Genomic DNA, 19,493 nt, shown 5'->3' with positions numbered 1-19,493 from the left:
CTTGTTCTTTCTTGGCGTCCTGTTCCTTCTGGGTTCTGTCCTCCCGGGTAGCCAGAGCTGCCATCCCTGCCGGAGCAGAGCCCCCAGACCCCTGACAGATTCTTACTCTGTCTTCCTCATGCAGGACCCCTGAGACCCCAGCCTGTTCTCTCCTTCCCTGTCCCTACCTGTGTGCCAGCCACCTGGCGGGGTCACCACTGCACCGCCCGGGCAGGCCTCTGCCTGTCAGCCCTGCGCGGCAGCTGCCAGCCCTCAGACTCCCGTCTCCCTCCTCCCTTGTCCTGATACCCATTGCCCTGGATTAACTCCTTCTTCCCAGGACTTACCTATAGTGTTGGCCACATGGTCTTCAGCTTAGAACAGCTTTGTCCCTGAGCTCTGCTCTAGGTCAGCTGCTGGGCACTTGCATTAAATGTATCAGAATTCCAAGCAGTGTTCCCCATCCAGCTTCATTTCCTGTTGATGTCTATGGGACTTCTGCGTCACCCACTAGCTACCTGTGGAGGGCATCCTGGGGCAAGCTCCGTGGCTGTGGCAGAGGCCTGGCCCTACCAAGGGGTGGGAGATCAAGAATGCGTGCACAGCCCTCACTCCCAGGCCGGGAGCCACACTGCCTTGTCCCCGGAAAGAGGCCCTGTGGCCCCAGGGCCAGGTAGGCATTTTTGCGCCGCTTTGGGTTTTGATTGGGAGTGGCTTTGAGACCTGGAGTTCCGCGGGATGGGTGTATATGCCCTGAGACCTTGGTTCGAGGCTGCAGGCAGAGCCTCAGCAGGGCAGACCAGTGTCACCGCTAGGTCTAGCCCAGAGGACCGAAAATGTGTCCACAGTAACAGTTGTGCACAAATATTCACAAAGAACCACCACAAAGCAAAACTATCCAAATGTCCATCACATAGTCTAGCTTTCCAGCGTGCCATCACGATAGAAATGAACTCTGAAAGCGTCGTGCTGAGGGAAGCAGCAGGTGCGGAAGGTGATGTGTGATGGCCTCTGTGGCCTGCACAGGACAGGCACAGGTCTGGAGATAGCCGGCCGTGGATGTCTAGGGGCTGGGCACTGTGGGCTCACACCTGAAATCCTAGCTACTCAGCAGGATGAGATTCGAAGGATCACCGTTTGAAGTCAGCCAGGCAGGGAATTCTGTGAGACTCTTACCTCAAATCAACCACTGGAAAGCTAGAAGTGGAACCGTGGCTCAAGTCGTAGAACACTAACTAGCCTTGAGCAAAAAACCTTAGAGACAGTGCTCAGGCCCAGAGTTCAAGCCCCAGGGTTGGCCCCAAAAAAGAGAGAAAAAAGGCTGCTAGTATCTAGGAGGCCCTGGGCTGACAGGTGTGGGCTTTCTTTCTGAGGTGGTTTGTTCTAAAACTGGTTGTAGAGCTGATGTGACCATGAATATAGTAAGCATCGCGGAATTACATACTTTAAATTGGTTATGATGTGCTATATGAGTAATTTAGCTGTTACCAGAATTCCCCAAGAGACAAATATAAAAATGTAAGTAAAAAAGCAGCTTAGGGCCCTGGGTTCAAATCTCTGCATGTCGGGGGAGGCAAGAGAAAAACATGGGGAAAAAGTTTCAGTTACTCTAAGGGCAGAAATGGCACGAGGCCTCCGTCGGCCGTGGTAACAGCTGTGCCCTCACGCTGCAGAGAGTGCTACACGGAGAAGTGCGTCATGAACAACTACTTCGGCATCGGCCTGGACGCCAAGATATCCCTGGACTTCAACAACAAGCGCGATGAGCACCCAGAGAAATGCAGGTGGGTGTGGCCCCAGGGGCGCGGGCCCTTCGTGGGCCCTTCGCGTGCCCTTTGTGTACGCATGGCCTCCCGCCAAGGAAGCAGGGGATCTCCGGATAGCAGAACACACACAGCTGTCACTCTGCTGTCAGAGCAGAGGGGCTCCCAGAGATGGGGGCAGCTTGGAAGAGGGCTCCCCCCGGTGGCTGCTCAGGTTGGGCAGAGTTGACATCAGGAGACCTCAGAGTTGGTGGTACTGGCACCTGGGCTGACGCAGCCCCCCCAGGAGTCCCCACTGGCCTGCCCACACTTCTGTCAGTACGTGTGTCACCTCTGAAGATTCGTTTCTCCTGCTTTTTCTGCATTTTCTAAAGTTTCGATGGTAAGCATAAGTCTAGAGCCAGAAGAAAGTCACAACATATACAATTTTTCCAAGGCTTATTTAATTGCCTTTCAGGATTTGTCTGCATTCTTGGCAAAATGCACTTTTTAGCATCATTCTGTGTTGGTAAATGTACTCTAGGCGTATCCATATCTGCAAAACCAAGACTGTCACGTCTTCCTGCAGCAGTGATAGTGCTCCCTGCTTCCACAGTGCTCCTCCCTGCAAGGGCCCCACCGCCAAGCTCTCTGTGTTTTCTAGGAGTCGGACCAAGAACATGATGTGGTATGGAGTCCTGGGCACCAAAGAGCTGCTCCACAGGACCTACAAGAACCTGGAGCAGAAGGTCCTGCTGGAGGTGAGCCTGCCTCAGTGCCCTCAGATTCCTCGGCTGCCCTCAGCTGCAGGGCAGTTGAGCTCCTGCCGGGGAGCAGCCACGCTGCGAGTGCTCCCTGCCTGGCGCGGCGCGGTCCTCACAGAAGGCTGACTCACCTGAGCAGTGTTCTCTCCTCTCTTTGTGCACCTGTGCCCGCAGTGTGATGGGCGGCCGATCCCCCTCCCCAGTCTTCAGGGAATTGCTGTCCTCAACATTCCCAGCTATGCTGGTGGGACCAACTTCTGGGGGGGCACCAAGGAGGATGATGTACGTATGGGTGCGCGGTCAGTGGGCTGGGCTTGGCGAGGCTGTGGCGGGCTCTCTCAACACCTAATTAGTGGCCTGAGCACCTGCCATGTTCTGGCAGTGGGTGCCGTGGAGGGCTGGACAGACGGCCTCCAGCCCGGCCATGCACTGTCGAGATGGCAGCGAGGGGCATGCTGGGCCGGAAGGAGGACTTAACTTTGGCCAAGCCACAGGAGCAGGGGGGAGGGAAGAGAAGAGACAGCATGAGGCTCGGAGGGCAAGGTGGGGCGGGGGCCTGGGGACCGTGAGGAAGGCTCGGGAGAGAGAAAGCAGAGCAGAGTCAGGACTTGTATAATAACTCAAGAACTGCGGTGCCGCCTGCATGCAGGCCGCTGTTCTGAGCATTGTGCGACACGCTGTTTGTCCAGTCCCCATAGCAGCCCCTGGAGGGGCCTGCTAGGACTGCTCCTGTGCATGGGGAGACTGAGGAGGGGGACGGGGCCCCTCCCACATGTGAGGAGGGGGAGCGTGCGGGGCCGCTCCTACATATGAGGAAACTGAGGCGGGGGAGAGGAGACGAGCCGGGCTGCCTGCTCGTCAGTGGCTGGTGTGTGAGAGACACAGATGACGACGTCACCACAGCAGGCACCGCCTGCGTGCTGCCCAGAGCGGGAAGCAGTGTGTGTGTGTGTGTGTGTGTGTGTGTGTGTGTGTGTGTGTGTGTGTGTGTGTTTGGGGGTGGGCAAGGGGCGGGGACGGGTGTGTGGAAAGGAGGGCAGAGTTCAGCTCTAACGTGGGTCCTTTCAGACTTTCACGGCTCCGTCGTTCGATGATAAGATTCTGGAGGTGGTCGCTGTGTTTGGCAGCATGCAGATGGCTGTGTCTCGTGTTATTAAGCTGCAGCATCACCGAATTGCCCAGGTATGGGGCCACAGTCCCAGGGGTCACCTGATCCCCTCCTGGAGCCCACAGCTCTCCAGAGGAAAGGCTTGGCCTAGAACTCCCTGGTTTGCTCCCCTTCCTGGGATCTGGAGCCAGCCTCTGCGTCTGGCTCAGGATAGGCCCAGCTTTCCCCGGACCGGACCCTGCTGTGCACAGTCTTTGAGTTCATTTCTCAGAAAGACTGCTTCGGCGCTTAGATGCACCGGAGCCCTCTGTGTCTGGACGAGAAGGAGGAGATACGGGCCGCAGGGGAGATGGTGTGGGGTCGGGGGGCCCGGAAGCTCTGCCTGCCTTACTGCTGAGGGTGGGGCTGTGCGTGCAGGCTGCGTGCTGATAACCCGCTGGCTGGGCCGTGCTGCATGCTGGTCTCTTCCCCTTGCCAGACAAGAAGCAAGCAAGCCACTCAGAGCTTGTCTTTTGTTTTAGAAACACTTTCGTTGATGAGAACAGGGCTTCATCGTCTTCTTGTTGGACTTTGCTTGGAGATGTTTGCACTGGGCAGAGGCCGGTCCCCTTCCCCTCCCAGTTTGGGCTCTGATGCCCACATCTGCCACCGAGGCCTCCTGTACCCGCCGAGTCTGGATGCCTGAGGAGGGGGCAGTGGGGTAGTGGGGCAGTGTTTGGTGGTGGGGCGGGGCACAGGTGTGGCAGCAGGAAGGCCTGATGCTGTTTTCAAGCCCCTGGAGCTTGTGGCTTAGGCCCCAGGTGACAGCTGTGATGTTTGCGCAGTGTCGCACGGTGAAGATCTCCATCCTGGGGGACGAGGGCGTGCCTGTGCAGGTGGATGGAGAGGCCTGGGTCCAGCCGCCAGGCTACATCCGAATCATCCACAAGAACCGGGCACAGACGCTAACCAGAGACAGGGTAAGAATGGCCGTCTCAAGTCAGCTACTCAGGAGGGTGAGATCCGAGAATTATAGTTCAAAGCCAGCCTGGGCAGGCAAGTCCATGCACCATTTTACAATTCACTACTAAGTCCTGTGAGACTCTCAGACTCCACCTCCATTTAACCACTAGGAAAGCAGAAGTGGGGTTGTGGCTCAAAGTGGTGGAATGCTAGCCTTGAGTGAAAAAGCTCAGAGGCAGCTCCCAGACCATGGGTTCCAGCCCCACGACCAACCCTGCCCCCCCCCCCCCAAAAAAAAAAAATTGGCTGCCTAGATGGGTGCCAATGGCTCAGGCCTGTCACCCCAGCTACTCAGAAGGCTGAGATCTGAGGATCGTGGCTCAAAGCCAGCCTGGCAGGAAAGTCCATGAACCAATCTACAATAACCAAGTGGAAGTGGAGGTATGGCTCAAGTCGTAGAATGCCAGGCCTTGAGTTCAAGTGGCAGGACAGGCAGGAGAAAAATCTGATGGGATTTGGGGCAAGGGCTGGCTCACCTCTGGCTTATCCACGGCTGGCCCATGCATTCTTCCCGAAGGTGTTTGCATGCTTCATGGTTTGGTCTGGGAGTTTTCTTTCAGGTCTGAAGGGGAAGTGCCAGGGTAGGAAGTGTAGCTCTGCGCTCGGTCCCCCCCCCCCCCCCCCCGCCTCCCCACAGTGAGGGCTCTGGTGTCATGGCTGCCCTGCACCCGTGGCTTAATTCTGGGTTCTCGGGTCCTAGGCCTTTGAGAACACCCTGAAGTCCTGGGAGGACAAGCAGAAGTGTGAGCTGCCCCGCCCGCCGTCTTTCTCGCTGCATCCCGAGATCCTGTCTGAGGAGGAGGCCACGCAGATGGACCAGTTCGGGCAGGCGGCCGGGGTCCTCATCCACAGGTGCCTCTGCCCAGCCCACGGCCATGGGCCTGGGCCACGCGCTGGCTCCGCGTCGGCCCCTCTGCTTGCCCCGTCCCTGCTTTATTTCTCTAGTGGGTCTTCAGGATTTTCATAGCTGGGAGCCTCAAACCCACAGGTGCTTTCAGAGCCACTCACAGACTGTGAGGCCCGTGGTGGGCCTCAGCTGGAGCCTGGCGGGAGAGCACCTGACTAGCTCGCTCACAGCCAGGGAGCCCCAGCCAGGGTCTCCCTTCTGCAGTGCGTCGGGCATGGCGGCAACCACCTGCAACGCCAGCTCTCACAAGGGCCGTGCGTGTGAAGCCTGCCTGTGACACACGAGCCTCGTGAGTGTGAGAACTGCCTGTGACACACGAGGGCCGTGCGTGTGAAGCCTGCCTGTGACACACGAGCCTCGTGAGTGTGAGAACTGCCTGTGACACACGAGGGCCGTGTATGTGAAGCCTGCCTGTGACACACGAGCCTCGTGAGTGTGAGAACTGCCTGTGACACACGAGGGCCGTGCGTGTGAAGCCTGCCTGTGACACACGAGCCTTGTCAGTGAGAACTGCCTGTGACACACGAGCCTCGTGAGTGTGAGAACTGCCTGTGACACACGAGCCCCGTGAGTGTGAACTGCCTGTGACACACGAGGGCCGTGAGTGTGAACTGCCTATGACACACGAGCCTCGTGAGTGTGAGAACTGCCTGTGACACACGAGCCCCGTGAGTGTGAACTGCCTGTGACACACGAGGGCCGTGAGTGTGAACTGCCTGTGACACGAGCCTCGTGAGTGTGAGAACTGCCTGTGACACACGAGCCCCGTGAGTGTGAACTGCCTGTGACACACGAGGGCCGTGAGTGTGAACTGCCTGTGACACACGAGGGCCGTGAGTGGCGCTCGCACTCGCCCGAGGCTCGCTCTGCTCTCTGGCGGCCCGGCCTTTCCGCCCCAGCCTCCCCTTCTTGAGGCCGCACAGCAGCCAGTGCGGTCGGCTGGCCCCAGCTTCTCTTAGCCTTTCTCCCCTGCTCTTGCCTTGGGTTCGGGAGAAGGACCAGCAGCTCCAGCTGCCCTTCCTTGGCAGGTCTGCCTCGCTCTGGCAAGTAGTGGCCTTGCTGGGCCGGGGTTCCCACAGCCTGTCTCCCATCAGTCAGTTCCCTCTGGTCCCCGTGACCATTTCTGGCACATGCAGGTCACGTGTCGGGCTCCACACCTCCTTTCCTCAGCCACTGGCCTGCTGTGGCTCATGCCTCGCAGCCGGAGTCAGGCGTGGGACGACGTGTGGATGTTCCTTGCTGTGCACTGGTTTCTCACCTTGTGCCCTCCAGGCTGCGGTGGCCTGGGGAGCCTGCTTGCAAGATAGGCTCCTCCAGCCCAGCCTGGCCACGGGTGGGCAAGTCTCAGCACCTCTCAGCCGCACCCCGGCTCCCCCAGCCGGCTCCTGCCTGCCTCCACAGCTGCTCCTGGCCTGAGCCGGCTCTGCTCGGAGCTCACCAGCACCGCTGGATGGTGCCCTTCAGAGCAGGGCCAGGGCAGGCTGGCACAGCGGAGTCTGCATGTGTCCCTGCAGGAGTCTCGCGGGCTGAACACAGGGCTGCGTTTGCTTTTTCTCTCCTCTGTCCTACGCTGCATTTGGTGCCTCCTCCTCCCTGGGAAAGCCAGGGTTTTGCTGTTAGGTTTTCTGGTAGGCCTCGTTGTTCGCTGCTGCTAGGACATGCTGCACAGGGCCGTCCTGTGCCAGTGTCTGTGCCTGTGCCACCGCCCCCGCTGACCAGTCGAGCAGCCTCTGCGTCTGCCGCGGCGTGGGGCACACGGCTAATGCGTGCTGCGCTTCTCTCCAGCATCCGGGAAATCGCTCAGTCGCACCGCGACATGGAGCAGGAGCTCGCGCACGCCGTCAACGCCAGCTCCAAGGCCATGGACCGCGTGTACGGCAAGCCCAGAGCGTACGCGTCCGAGGTACGTGGTGTTTCCTCTGGCCCCTGGTCCCTGGAGTCTGGCCTCCCACGAGTTTCTATGTTTCGGTTTCTCCTAGGGGCTAAACTGCAGCTTTGTCTTGGAAATGGTGACTAACGTCAGAGCTCTGCGCAGCGAGACGGAGCTGCTGCTGGCGGGGAAGATGGCCCTGGTATGGTGACGCTGGCCGGCCGCTGTGGCCGTGGCCGTGGCCTTTGTCCCTGGGTGCTGGGCACCGAGCGTGGTTCAGGGTTCCTGCCTTACGGAAAGAGCCTCCGAGGCCCTTGGTGTGGGTGCGGGGCTGGGGCAGAGCGAGTCTGTCCCGTGCTGCTGGGCCAGCGCCAGCGCCCTGGGGGCGGTCGCGTCGCTCCCCTCCCAGCACGCCTGAGCGTGGGGCGGGAGCAGGGCCTGCCCTTGCTCACCGGCGCCAGACTGGCCCTGTAGGGCTTGTTGAGGAGAGGACATTCTGGGCTGGGCCCTTGGGGGGCTTCGTCTTTGGGGAGTTGTTAGGTACTCTGGGGGCCTCGGCCTGGCGTGGCTGGCCCCGGTGCCTCCACGCACGCAGCCGCAGTGCTGTCTCCCTCCCCCAGCAGCAGTTGGACCCCCCGCAGAAGGAGCGGCTGGCGGCTGCCCTCGCCGAGATGGACCGGCAGCTCAGGAAGCTGGCGGACACACCCGGCCTCGGCCAGCCCACAGAGCCCGGCTACGAGGAGGTGCGTGTGCGGCCCGCCTCGGGACGGACGTGGCGCAGGGCTGAGACTTCCCCGGAAGCCTTTGAGTGGGGAGGGGAGCACGCAGGAAGGAGGGGCCTGGGTGCAGAGAGACCCTGGGACGGGGCGTCTGCTGGCCTCAACGGGGGAGGGAAGGTGGTGCGCAGCCCGCTGTCTGCACTCAGTGTAGAGATGGGGCTGTGGACCCCTCCCCCTGCCCCACGGTGACAGCCAGTCCTCTAGGGCACACCCCACAGCTGTGCCCTGGTGAGCAGGTGGAAGGGGCAGGAGAGGTCACGGCTGGCCAAGGCCAAGCTGGACTTGGGGGAGCTGGGCGGGGCCTCTGCTGGCTGGCACAGGGAGGGCGGGGCGGCAGTAGGGAGCAAGCTCTTCCTGGGTTACTTGGACATGGTTTGGCAACCACGAACCTCTGTGGCTCAGACCATGTCACTGGCACGCAAAGTGCAGCGGCTTGGAGGTGGGAGGGAGCAGTATGGCGCCAGGGGCCAGCAGGCTCCTCCACACAGGCTCAGTGTTCACTGTAAACGCGACACAGATACTCTTCATCCTGAGCCGACTGTGAAGCCATCAGAGCCCTGTAATTCCAGATTAAGTTCCTCCTTCTAAAGTGGAAGAAAGTTAAAAACTCTGTTCTTGGGCTTGGGGGTGTGTTCAAGCGGTAGAGCACCTGCCTAGCCAGCACAGAGTGCAAGGCGCAGAGTTCAAAACCAGTATGACCATAAACAAAACCAAAATTTCACCAAATACATGACAAAAAGATCCCTAAACCCCAAAACCTATGTTTTTGACTTGGGTAACTAGAGAAAGGTAAAGTCAGTATTGTTTTTTGAAAAAAAAAAAAAAATTAAAAGTAATTAATTTTAAAAATTACATTAAGATAAAATATACTCTAAAAGCTATAAAAGAAAGTAGAAGATTAGCAAAAGCAACAGGAAAATGATATGTCATGCTCTTAAAAGCTTAACCATACATTGCTCACAGGAGCTGTGCTCGCTCATGTTTCTGACAAAAACACAGCAAGGGAAATAAAAAATAAAGCAATCGCAAGAAAACACAGTAAGAAATAGGAAGCCAGTCTTGTGCTCCGCCACTCTCGAGTGCGCCTTAAGCTCGCTGTAACGTGCAAAACATGCAGGAGCTTTTTTTTTTCCTGTAAAGCTGGTCCTGGGACTTGAAGTCAAGGCCTTGCACTCTTTTTTTTTTGGGGGGGGGTCCGGTCGTGGTGTTCTGAACTCTGGGCCTGGGCGCTGTCCCTCAGCTCTTCAGCTCAAGGCTAGCACTCTACCACTTGAGCCACAGCGCCACTTCCAGCTTTTTTCTTTTTGCTTATGTGGTACTGAAGAATCGAACCCAGGGCCTCAGGCATGCAAGGCAAGCGCTCTACCACTGAGCCACCTTCCCAGCCCCAAGGCCTTGCACTCTTGCTCAGCTTTCTTGAGCTCAAGGCTGGCACTTTACCACTTGAGCCATGCCTCCAGCCTGGCTTTGAAGATGGAGTCTCAAGGACTTTTCTGTCTGAATTGGTTTTGAATCAGTTCTCCTGAGTAGCCAGAATTACAGGCATATGAGCCACCTGCTCTCGGCTTAGAACGCTTTTGGTATGCTTCCCCTGCCAGACGCTAGCTCAGCGAGTACACCGCCCTGTGCTCAAACCATAGCCTAATGTGCTTCGTAGCAAAGTGCTGTGTGCTCCCGGGAACCAAGTGTGCTGGGAGCGAGGGCCGCCGCACAGGGACATCCACTGGGGACCCCGGGACCAAGGGGAACTAGAACTGCGCACTTGATGGGCAGTGAGTGTAAAAATAGGATCCCTTGAGATTGGAAAAGTATAACGTTACCAAGTGGAGCTTGAGCTCAGACAGCTCTAATAGTCATCGCACGGTGCCACACAGCACCCAGGTGAGTTCTTGGGAAGTCTGTCTTGTCTTTTCCAGGGCATGGGATTGTCCTAACTATCTTTTTATTGGCTCTTGGCTCAGTTTCACTGCGCCCCCGGGGTGTGCGTGTTGCCGCTTCTCTGACACACAGCTCACCTTCTGTGCACTTGCTGTTTATATTAAAATCCTACTGGAAATTTTTCTCGGTCAATCACTAGCTCTTTACCAGGATTGTAGCCGTCTGTTTTTCTTGGTGGCTCTGTGTGTTTTGCTTGATGTCTTTTGAGCCTCTTATTGTGTGCATAGGTTTTGTCATTATGTAATGACCCTTTTTATCATTAAGTAATTCTTAGGAAGTCTGCTTGTTTGGGATATTCTTTCACATGTTCAGCTTCAAGGCTATCAAGCAGTGGATCGCAGTGGTAGTTACAGCCTCCGCATGTCCCTGGAGGCCGGCAGCTGGCAGCGAGCCTGTTGCCATGTTCTCAGCTCTCTGCTCTACTCCAGGGGAAAGAGCGCAAAAAGCTGGATGCTGGCGGCTCATGCCTATAATCTTGGCTACTCAGGAAGCTAAGATCTGAGGATCACATGGTTCAAAGCCAGACCGGGCAGGAAAGTCTGTGAGACTCTTACCTCCAATAAAGCACCAGAAAACCGCAAGTGGAGCTATGGCTGAAGAGATAGAGCGCTCACCTTGAGCTGAAGAGCTCAGAGACAGCGCCCAGAGTTCAAGCCCCAGGACCAATAGGAAGGAAGCAAGGAAGCGCAAAGTGCTCTTAGAAGGCTTATAGTGCTCATAATCAAGGCCTAGCCATCAGCACTAGGAGACTGGCTTAAATATCCTAGTTTACATAATAATCTATATTTATATAATGGTATGTACTGATATTTCAGTAATATTTAGAAAAAATTTTAATCATATGAGAAGTATGATTGTTATTATAGTAAAAAGTTAAAAAACAGATACTTCAGACATGTGTAGTGAGGCATTTCAGTAATCCCCAGCACATGGGAGATAGGAAGGTCCTGAATTTGTTAGCCTGGGCTGCATAGCTAGATTGTCTATTTGTCACCTTCCATCCATCAGTTGATCAGTCTGTAAGACAGCATGGTCACTTTGGTGGTTTGAGCTCGTGGCCTGTGCTTATGAGAAGGGTGTTTGCTCTAACTCTTGAGCCCCAGCTCAGACCCTCTTTGCTTGAGTTGCTGATTGAATAAGGTCTTGAGTTCATGGTGGGCTGGCCTGTTTACTAAGCTCTCATACAGCTAGCATGTTAAGTGTGCATCACCATACTCTGCTTTTACTGGTTGAGAATGAGATCTTGATAACTCTTTTGCCTGGGCAGGCTTTGAACCCTGATCCTCCTGATGTCTGTCTCCCAAGTAGATGATCATTTTTAAACCATGTTTAAGACAGTGACATCAACAATGCCTGGGAGAATGAGCATGTGAAGAACCAAGAGTCTTGACAGCTACAAGGGAGGCCTTGATGAATTGGGATCGAATTCTGTCTCACTCTCCCCCACAGAACGTGATGCTGGATCTTTCTAAACGCAGCCGCAGTGGCAAATTCCGCCTGGTGACGAAGTTTAAAAAGGAGAAAAACAATAAGAACAAAGAAGTGCACAGCAGTCTGGGAGCCCCGGGTATCTCCCCCCCCCCCCCCCCGCGTGTGTTTCTGGCTGTCAGCAGCTGTCCTGGCTGGGTTCTCCTGGTCTCTGCTTTTTCCCTTGGCCATGTCATTCCCCCGTCCCTGTGCCGTGACCTTCATCACTGGGCTACTCTAGTCCACCGTAGCTGGACAGCCGCACCGTGTGTGCTTGCCCTCTTCTGGGTGCTGATGGCGGCCCCACCCCGGGGAATTGGTAGGGAGGTGAGAAGACAAACTCGGAGACACAAAACTCTGGCCTCAGATGTGCTGTGGTCTTCTGGGCCTGCTCCTCTGATGCGCTGCCGATCGCTGTCATTGATTCATTGATCAGGCCGCTAGGTCTAGCGCCCCTGGGCTACCGTGATTGTGGGCGCAGAAATCAAGAGCAATGGTGCTAAAGGACATTTTTCCTTTTGGCCAGTAAATTGGGGCTTAAACCCTGCTAGACTGACCCCTCTCATTCCTCTGGGTGCCTGCTACGCTCGAGGCAGGATCCTTCCTTGCATGTCTGTGCAGCAGCTGGGTTTCTTTCTGCTCATGGCGGTGGTGTGGCCCGGAGCTGATGGTGTGCATCTCCCATCCAGCATGGCCAGCAGGGCACGTAGGAAACACTGGCTTCGCCCTGCACTGATGTCTCCTGTCTGGTTTTAATCCCCGCTGGGACCCAGCTGTGCCGAGGCTGTGACGCCCGGGAGGGACAGTCACAGCTCAAGCTGCCGGCCCCCGGGGCTTCGGCACGGGTGGCGGGCGTGGCCCATGGCTGGGTGGCGGGTGCTGGCTGCTCTGCGCATCTTGGCACTGCTGCCGCCTGCACTGGTGCTGGGCTCTGGGCCCTCACTGCGCTTGTGCTCTTCCGTCTCTGACAGTTCACCTCTGGGGCACAGAGGAGGTGGCTGCCTGGCTGGAGCACCTCAGTCTCTGTGAGTATAAGGACATCTTCACGCGGCACGACATCCGGGGCTCCGAGCTCCTGCATCTGGAGCGGAGAGACCTCAAGGTACTTCCACGGGCGCCTGCCCAGACCCGCACCGGCTTCTACATGACTCCTGTTGGCCCCGTCTGTCCCCTGCCCTGGCCACGTCCCATCACCGCATCTTCACGAGTCTTCTTGGGCTTTTGCGCACACCCTGGGCTGACAGGCGCCCGGGCCGGCTCGTGGCTGCACCTGCCACAGCCGAGTAAGGCCAGAGCAGACGCCACGTTCTCAGCCCCCCTGACCAGGCCCGTCCTGCGTTCAAGCACGCAGCCCGGTGTCGGTGACCCCACAGTGAAGGGAGAGCTGCCACAGGCCGCCTCCATGTAGGCCCGGGCCGAGGGAAGGGGCCCGGGTCGTGGCGCGCTACGTGAGACCCAGCCTGGCCCAGTCCAGGGAGGGTAGAGGTGGGCGGGGGCCGTTGCGCGGGCTCAGGCCTGCCTGCGCCGCCTCCGGCTGGCTGGACGGTCCCGACTGGAGATCGGCAGAGCCCAGGGGTGGTGTTGGTGTGCACGGCCGTGCTGCGGCCATGCTTTGTGGTTGTCATCACTTTCCTCCCCAGTGGTTCTGGGTGGGGGTGCGGGGGCCCCCCCCCCCCAGCACCAGCAGCTGTCCTCTCTGTTGCAGGACCTTGGGGTGACCAAAGTGGGCCACATGAAGAGGATCCTCTGTGGCATCAAGGAGCTGAGCCGGGGCTCTCCTGCCACCGAGGCCTAGCCCGCGCCCTGTCTGCCTGCCTCCGCCGCGCCCCCATGACTGAAGCCTCCCTGGCCCAGCCTCCGAGGCCGTCTCATGGTGCTATTCCCTCTGGGAGTGCCCGGAAGCTCTGACACACGTGACGCACGTTGGTAACAGCTCTGGGCTTTGAACAGACCAACACAGCTACCTTTGAACCGATCCCTTTCCCAGCCGGGGCCCGGGGAGCGCCGTCCCGCGCCCTCCGCCTGAGGTCTGCATGGTGGGCACAGGAGACGAGGTTGAGCCCAGACTGCGCAGAGTGCCCCACGCGCCTCTCCGCCCTTCCTCCACCCCACTGGCCCTCAGCTTGCAGTGGCCGCAGCCAGAACCTTCTCTGTGCCTGACAGCCCCTCCCCGAGTGCTTCACGCGGGCGTCCAGGTCCTGCGGCTTCCAGGGTGAAGAGCGGCATGGATGCCCGGCCCGTCTTCCCTGACAGGAAGAAAAAGCAGGATGACGCAGGCGGACAGGGCCGCCATTGGCCGCAGTCGGGAACCCCGGGCCTCGCAAAGCCTCTGGCCCTCCAAGCGCCCTCCTGAGTCGGGGGCACAGGATGTCACTTCAGTCCCCAGGGACGCCGCAGGCCGATGGAGTTTAGCTTGGGGCAGACGAGTGGGGGCACATGGTAGTCTCCACAGAAAGATGACCAGGACTGTGCCGCTGGGGGAGGTGCGATCTGGTCCTGCAGGGTGCTCCGGAGCCCGTCTCCCACTGGCCTGCCTGGTGTCCCTGGAGACAGCTGTGGGCACCGCCTCAACGGCGCTCGTGCCAGCCCCTGCCCTTGCCGGGGTCAGAGCTCAGCCCCGAGCAGGCCCCATCCTGCCGGGCCGTCCCCGCATGGCAGGCGGGTCCTCACTGCCTCCCTTCAGAGCTGGCCCCACCTGCCAAGGTGCGTGAGCTGCCCGGCTGCAGCTCCTGCCCAGACGGGGCGGCACTGAACACCTGTAGCACTGCCCAGCCCACCTGGCACACCGGAGGCCGCTCAGGGCACCGCTGAGGGCACGGTGGCGCTGGCTGCGGGTCTGCTCTGCAGAGTCGTGGTCCCTCCTGTGGTCCCCGTTCCCCCTAGCACCCGTGGCTTTCTGGTGTGTGGAGAGCAGTGTCCTGCCACGCTCTGCCCCCAGCTCGGGGTCTGTGGACGAGGTCACGCGTCCTGGGTGGTAGGCTGCACTCAGATGATGTGGCCGTGCGCTCAGCTGCCTCACTGGAGTTCTGCCCCTTCTCCAGCCAGAGCTGTCTCCCCTTACGCAAGCAGCAGGGCAGCCAGCGGGACATGGAGAAGGAAGCACCTAGACACGGCTCACTGCTCCCCGCTACGCCAGGTCAGAGTGCGCCGTGGGGAGGCGGGACACGGACAGGAGGACGAGCAGCAGTTGGTCACCGCCAGGGCTGCCATATCCTCGGTGTTCTGGGAAATGAGCAGGTTCACGTTAGCGGCCAAGGCAGCACTGCCCACGTAAATTGCGGGTTCTCAAGATGGGGGAGGGGGCCCGCGTGGTGCCGCAGAAGCCTGCCAGGTGGCCACGGGCCTGTGCGTCCCCATTGCCACCCAGCCCCAAACCCCTGCAGGGCCCTTGTGTCCCAGGGTCCCCAAGGCCTGGGGAGAAGGTTTTGTGCCTGCAGGTGGAGCCTGCCCTCGTATTTATACTAATTTATACAGTGACCACCCGGGAGCAGATGCTTCCGGCTGTTGCTCTGTACATAGTTCGCGTCACAGCTGTACATATGTCCTGTGTAGAAATAAAACAAGCCTGTTTTCCATCTTCACTGGCCAGGGCTCGTCCTTATTTCTGGTGCTCTGGTGGAAACAGTTGCCAAACTGAGTTTGGTTCGCAGCCGCTCTGGGAAAAGGTTGAATGGCGGCCACTGTGTTGGTTGCTGGGCTGACGGGCCGGGAGGCGTGAGCCCAGGCAGCACACGTCCCAGCCTCGTCCTGGGGCCCGGCTCCCTTCTGAGGCGCGGTGCGTTTCCAGGCCGTCCGCGGCAGCTCTGGCATGTGGGCTCGTGGAGCCGTCTTGCCGTTCTTGGCAGGTGTGCAGCAGTGTCCGGGCTCTTCACTGTGGTCCCTCCTGGGTCACCCCAGGTCCGTTTCAGAGGGAAACCAGTGTCTACAAGTCTCTGATGTCGCCAGAAGAATGTCAGTCACAAGTGAATACTTGGTTTCCTGCAACTCAGAGGGCACAGCCAGCCCCTAGAAGGAAGAGAACTGGACAACAGCCACATTACACCCTGCCATACAACTCTCCCACGAGTCAGGATGTATTGAAGAACCAAACGTGCTTGTTTCCAAAGCGGTACAAATAAATAATGTCCCAATATGCTTTGTTTAGCATCTGAAGTTCGGGGGAGGGGGAGGGCAAGAAAAGTTCATCGTCAGCAGAACTCGAAGCAGCCAGCATGACAGAAACAGGACTCCAATTGAAAGTTATTTTTTCTTTAATAAAATCGTAGTCATTGCTCCCTATGTACCCTCCAATCCCGGAATTAAAATACTGATGATAAACCAAAGACAAAGGCAAGCTGGCCAGCACAGGCCGTGGCGGGCGCCCCGTTGGCCAGAACTTGGAGGTGGCGCTCAGCGCATTGCTGCTTTATCGCCTTCCCAGGCCACGCAGGCCGTGAGACCACAGTACGGAAATTCACCAGTGAAAGTAAAAAAACAGCCTGGAAGGCCCGGCAGCCAGTGTGCACGCGCACAGGGTGTGTGTCATCAAACCTGAGTGAGCTGTGGACGGAACGGGAAGGCCAGTGTCTGGGAACTAGAGGCGCTGCCAGTCCGAGGCTCTGACGGGAGACGATGGACAACTGACCCTACGTGGCCGCCCAGGCAAGTGGACGGAAGCGATGTTGGAAGAGAACCAGGCAGGAAAGACGGGTCCCCTGCAGTGTCGGGTACGCGGGGCCCTCTACGAGATGCAGAGCCTGAGCGGGGGCGGCGGAGGCGCGGCCACGAGGAGCTCGGGGTGGCTGGTGAGAACACCGGGCCGGTGACCGCGCACACACAACGCGTTCACTCGCACGGCTGTCTGGGCTGAATCAACACCAACTTGGAGCGTGTGTCCAGCGGCCTGTGATGGCCCTGTCTACCACCTGGCTTCTGTCACCAGCCCCGAGTGGCAGGGGCCACACCTGGCGCTTGCTTCTCAGCAGGGCCACTCTGGAGGGCTGCCACGCGGGCCAGCAGGCCGGCCCAGGGGAGGCTGTGCATGAATGGGGAGCTTGGCTGCCTTGCAGCAGCTCATCAGCCGCCGGCCCCGCAGCGAAGGTGACTGGACCACGCGTGTTTTATACAGAAGCCCACGCTGCGGTCTCACCTGCGGTCGACACACAGCCAGTGTTCTGGGAAAGGCCACGGGTGGGCATGGGGAGGTTGGCACCTACGTGGGCCATGTGTACTGAAGATCCGAAGGATGACAAGCACCGGCCCGGCCTGAGGAGGGCGCTCCACCTCCATCCAGGGCAGCACAGAACTGGGGTGCCGGACCCACCCCACAGCGCGTCACGGGACTGGCAGAACAGCTGGAGCCGCAGCGCGGCGCTGGGCATGCCGGGAGCGTCCTCTGCCAGGCCTATCGGAAGCTCCCAACGTGGATGGACAGAGAAGCTTCTGGTCCTCGGGGCTGGGCAGGCGTCCCTGCGCTGGAGAAGAGGTCACTGCTGTGTGCACGGAGGGCTTCGCGGCTGCAGGAGACAGAGTCACGGACTGGGTTGGGGCCCTAGGCCGAGGGGTGAAGTTCACACTCGAAGGTCCAAGGCAGAGCAGAAGAGGGACTGCGCTTTGGACTGGTCTGCCCTGGGGGGAGGATGGAGGCCCAGCCCCCCATGGCCACGTGGCCTGCCCCATGGACCTTGTCCAGTCTGCTAGACGCAGCAGCTGTAGTACTGTCTGCGCTTTTACGCTGCGGTGTAACAGCACACCGGGTGTGCGCTCAGCGGCCCGCAGGCCCGTCCCGAGACTGCGCTGCGCCCCTCCCGCGGCGTCTCAGTGCTTTGCACCTGGCTTCCTTCGGCCAAGCTGTCTAGTCTTGCTATAGCCTATGCTGACCTTGAACTCATGTTCTCTTGCCTGCAACTCCCAAGTGTTGGCTGGGATTATAGGATTGTACTATCACACCTGGATTTTTTATTGGTTGGTCATGTGGCTTGAACTCAGGACCTTGAGCTCTTTTTGCTTAAGGGAAGCACTCGACTAAGCTACAGCACCACTTCTGGTTTTCTGGTGGTTCACTGGAGATAAGAGTCTCATGGACTTTTCCTTCCTGGGCTGGCTTTGAACCATGATCCTCAGATCTCAGCCTCCTGAGTAGCTGGGATGACAGGCGGGAGCTACCAGCTCCCAGCCAACACAGGGATTTTTCTAAACTTACATTTGTTTGTCTTTTTGCCTATTTGTAGGTAAATTAGCCACAGCCATGCCCTCTGGCCACTTCCCCACACACGTGAGTCTCAAGTTGGTAAAAGGTCTGAACAGTCCACAGAAAAGGACAGACACTACCCACACACCAGAGGGGACCCCCAAGTTCATCCCTCATGGCAGAGATGCAGCCCGACTGTGGCCAGCGGCACGGTGTGCCGGGAGGAAGTGGGCTGCGGAGGTCAGGCCCGTGGCCAGGACACGGCAGGGACATGGCATCCCGCGCCAGGCGGGGCCGCTCACAGCAGGCCAAGAGGCCAGGGCAATCACGGCACTACAGTGGGCACTGTGCATGTGCGTATCCACAGGCGTGCACACTCACACTCACACACACACACACACACCGTCTGGTGCCAAGTGTCGGGACGTGGTGCATACGTGTGGGTGTTAGTGGGTGGAGTCTGCATGTGTGGACACGTGCACAATTCCACACGGGATCAGGCCCGGGGTGGGGATGGGGGCGTGAACCCCTGGAGGAAGGTTCTAGAAAGAGCAGCAAAGGAAGCAGAAAACCCGCCTGAATTAGTACAGCGCAGGCATGCGCAGGTGGCTCTGGGGCCTGCGGTGGGGGGAGGGGGTTGGGGGGGGCCAAGGGGCCGGGCGGGGCTGAGCCAGGCAGACACCTCGGAGGGCGAGGATTACCTCTTCTTCTTCCCCAGCGCCAGCTGCTTCTGCCTCTCCTTCCCGAGGTCGTCGCTGATGGTGCCGAAGTCCTCGTCATCCTCCTCCACCAGGAGGTTCTGCGCTTCAAAAGGATTAATGAGCAGTTTCCACACGGCAGGCCCACTTACACCAAGAGGTCTGCTCAAAAATGGATCCCACAAGCCAAAGAGACACAAACCAACAAAACCACAAAACAAAACCCACAAATTTGGGTTAGGGCAAGAAGAGCTTCATTAGGGAAGTTTCAGCCTGACGTTGGCTTCAACTACAAACAAAAGAGGCTTTAAAGAAATGTCAGCTAAGAACACAGCACAGAATTGTAAAAAGTAACTAAAATTTCTCTGATGCAGGAATCCTATTTCTAGAACTATTCAAAATAATTGAACACATCTCAAAGAATTGTTTACATGCAGCATTAACTAGAATAGCTAAGAGGTGGAAGCAAACAACCAAAAACCAGAACGCAGCACAGAAGCGGGCACAGGAGGGCACGCGGACCGCAGCGCTCAGCCCGCCCAGCCCGCCCAGCCGGTGACGGGTCCTGACATTCCTTGGTCACTGAGAGTGCCCTGACTGGCTTTGTTTGGCAGCATGTTGTTTTTAGTGTTAACACGGTTGTGCTGATAACACAACTGGTCTTAATTCTCTTCTGTCCTTGGGAGTGCTGATCTCAAGCTGCTATGGTTCTCATGCGGGGACTGTCTGAGGAACGGCCTCTATAAACCGGAGACGCACTGTAAACCCACCTTAACACCAATAACGTCTCCATCTTTCAGGTAATATGGTGCCCCTTGCAAATTGTCTTGCTTTTTCTTCTTTTTCCTTTTGGCAATTTGCTGATTCTGTAGAAAAGTATCTTAAATAAACAAAACTCAATCTTAAATTCTTGTGTGTGTGTGTGTGTGTGTGTGTGGTTGGGGGGGGGATACTAGGGTTTGAACTCAGGGTCCTGAACTTGCTTGCTCAGCTGGTGCTCTCTACCAGTTGACTCATGCCTCCAGCCCACCTTTTTGCTGGTTAGAGACAGCGTCAGACTGCTCTGCATA

General features: G+C 58.0%; 2 protein-coding genes across 4 annotated transcripts in view; one reads left to right on the top strand and one right to left on the bottom strand.

Annotated features, from left to right (window-relative positions):
- Positions 1–15,137, top strand: part of Dgkd (diacylglycerol kinase delta) — a 97,161-nt gene extending 82,024 nt beyond the window's left edge. Inside the window, 12 exon segments of the mRNA XM_042679055.1 lie at positions 1,653–1,763; positions 2,386–2,482; positions 2,660–2,767; positions 3,554–3,667; positions 4,418–4,552; positions 5,296–5,447; positions 7,288–7,405; positions 7,482–7,574; positions 7,996–8,115; positions 11,539–11,656; positions 12,528–12,658; positions 13,262–15,137. Coding sequence (XP_042534989.1) covers positions 1,653–1,763; positions 2,386–2,482; positions 2,660–2,767; positions 3,554–3,667; positions 4,418–4,552; positions 5,296–5,447; positions 7,288–7,405; positions 7,482–7,574; positions 7,996–8,115; positions 11,539–11,656; positions 12,528–12,658; positions 13,262–13,351 — 1,387 coding nt within the window. The 3' untranslated portion in view covers positions 13,352–15,137.
- A 715-nt stretch (positions 15,138–15,852) lies between these two features.
- Positions 15,853–19,493, bottom strand: part of Usp40 (ubiquitin specific peptidase 40) — a 63,830-nt gene continuing 60,189 nt past the window's right edge. For all 3 annotated transcript variants that reach the window (XM_042679051.1, XM_042679052.1, XM_042679053.1), the window contains 3 exons: positions 19,194–19,289; positions 18,427–18,524; positions 15,853–17,051 (listed from right to left, as the gene is read on the bottom strand). In XM_042679051.1, the coding sequence (XP_042534985.1) occupies positions 16,940–17,051; positions 18,427–18,524; positions 19,194–19,289 (306 nt within the window). In that variant the 3' untranslated portion in view covers positions 15,853–16,939. The remainder of the gene's footprint in view (positions 17,052–18,426; positions 18,525–19,193; positions 19,290–19,493) is intronic.

Source organism: Dipodomys spectabilis, unplaced genomic scaffold (assembly GCF_019054845.1).
Source record: "Dipodomys spectabilis isolate Male_0828 unplaced genomic scaffold, ASM1905484v1 ptg000051l, whole genome shotgun sequence".
Taxonomy (NCBI): Eukaryota; Metazoa; Chordata; class Mammalia; order Rodentia; family Heteromyidae; genus Dipodomys; species Dipodomys spectabilis.
Note: the sequence above shows the minus strand (reverse complement) of the source record. Positions and strands in the feature narration are given on the sequence as shown.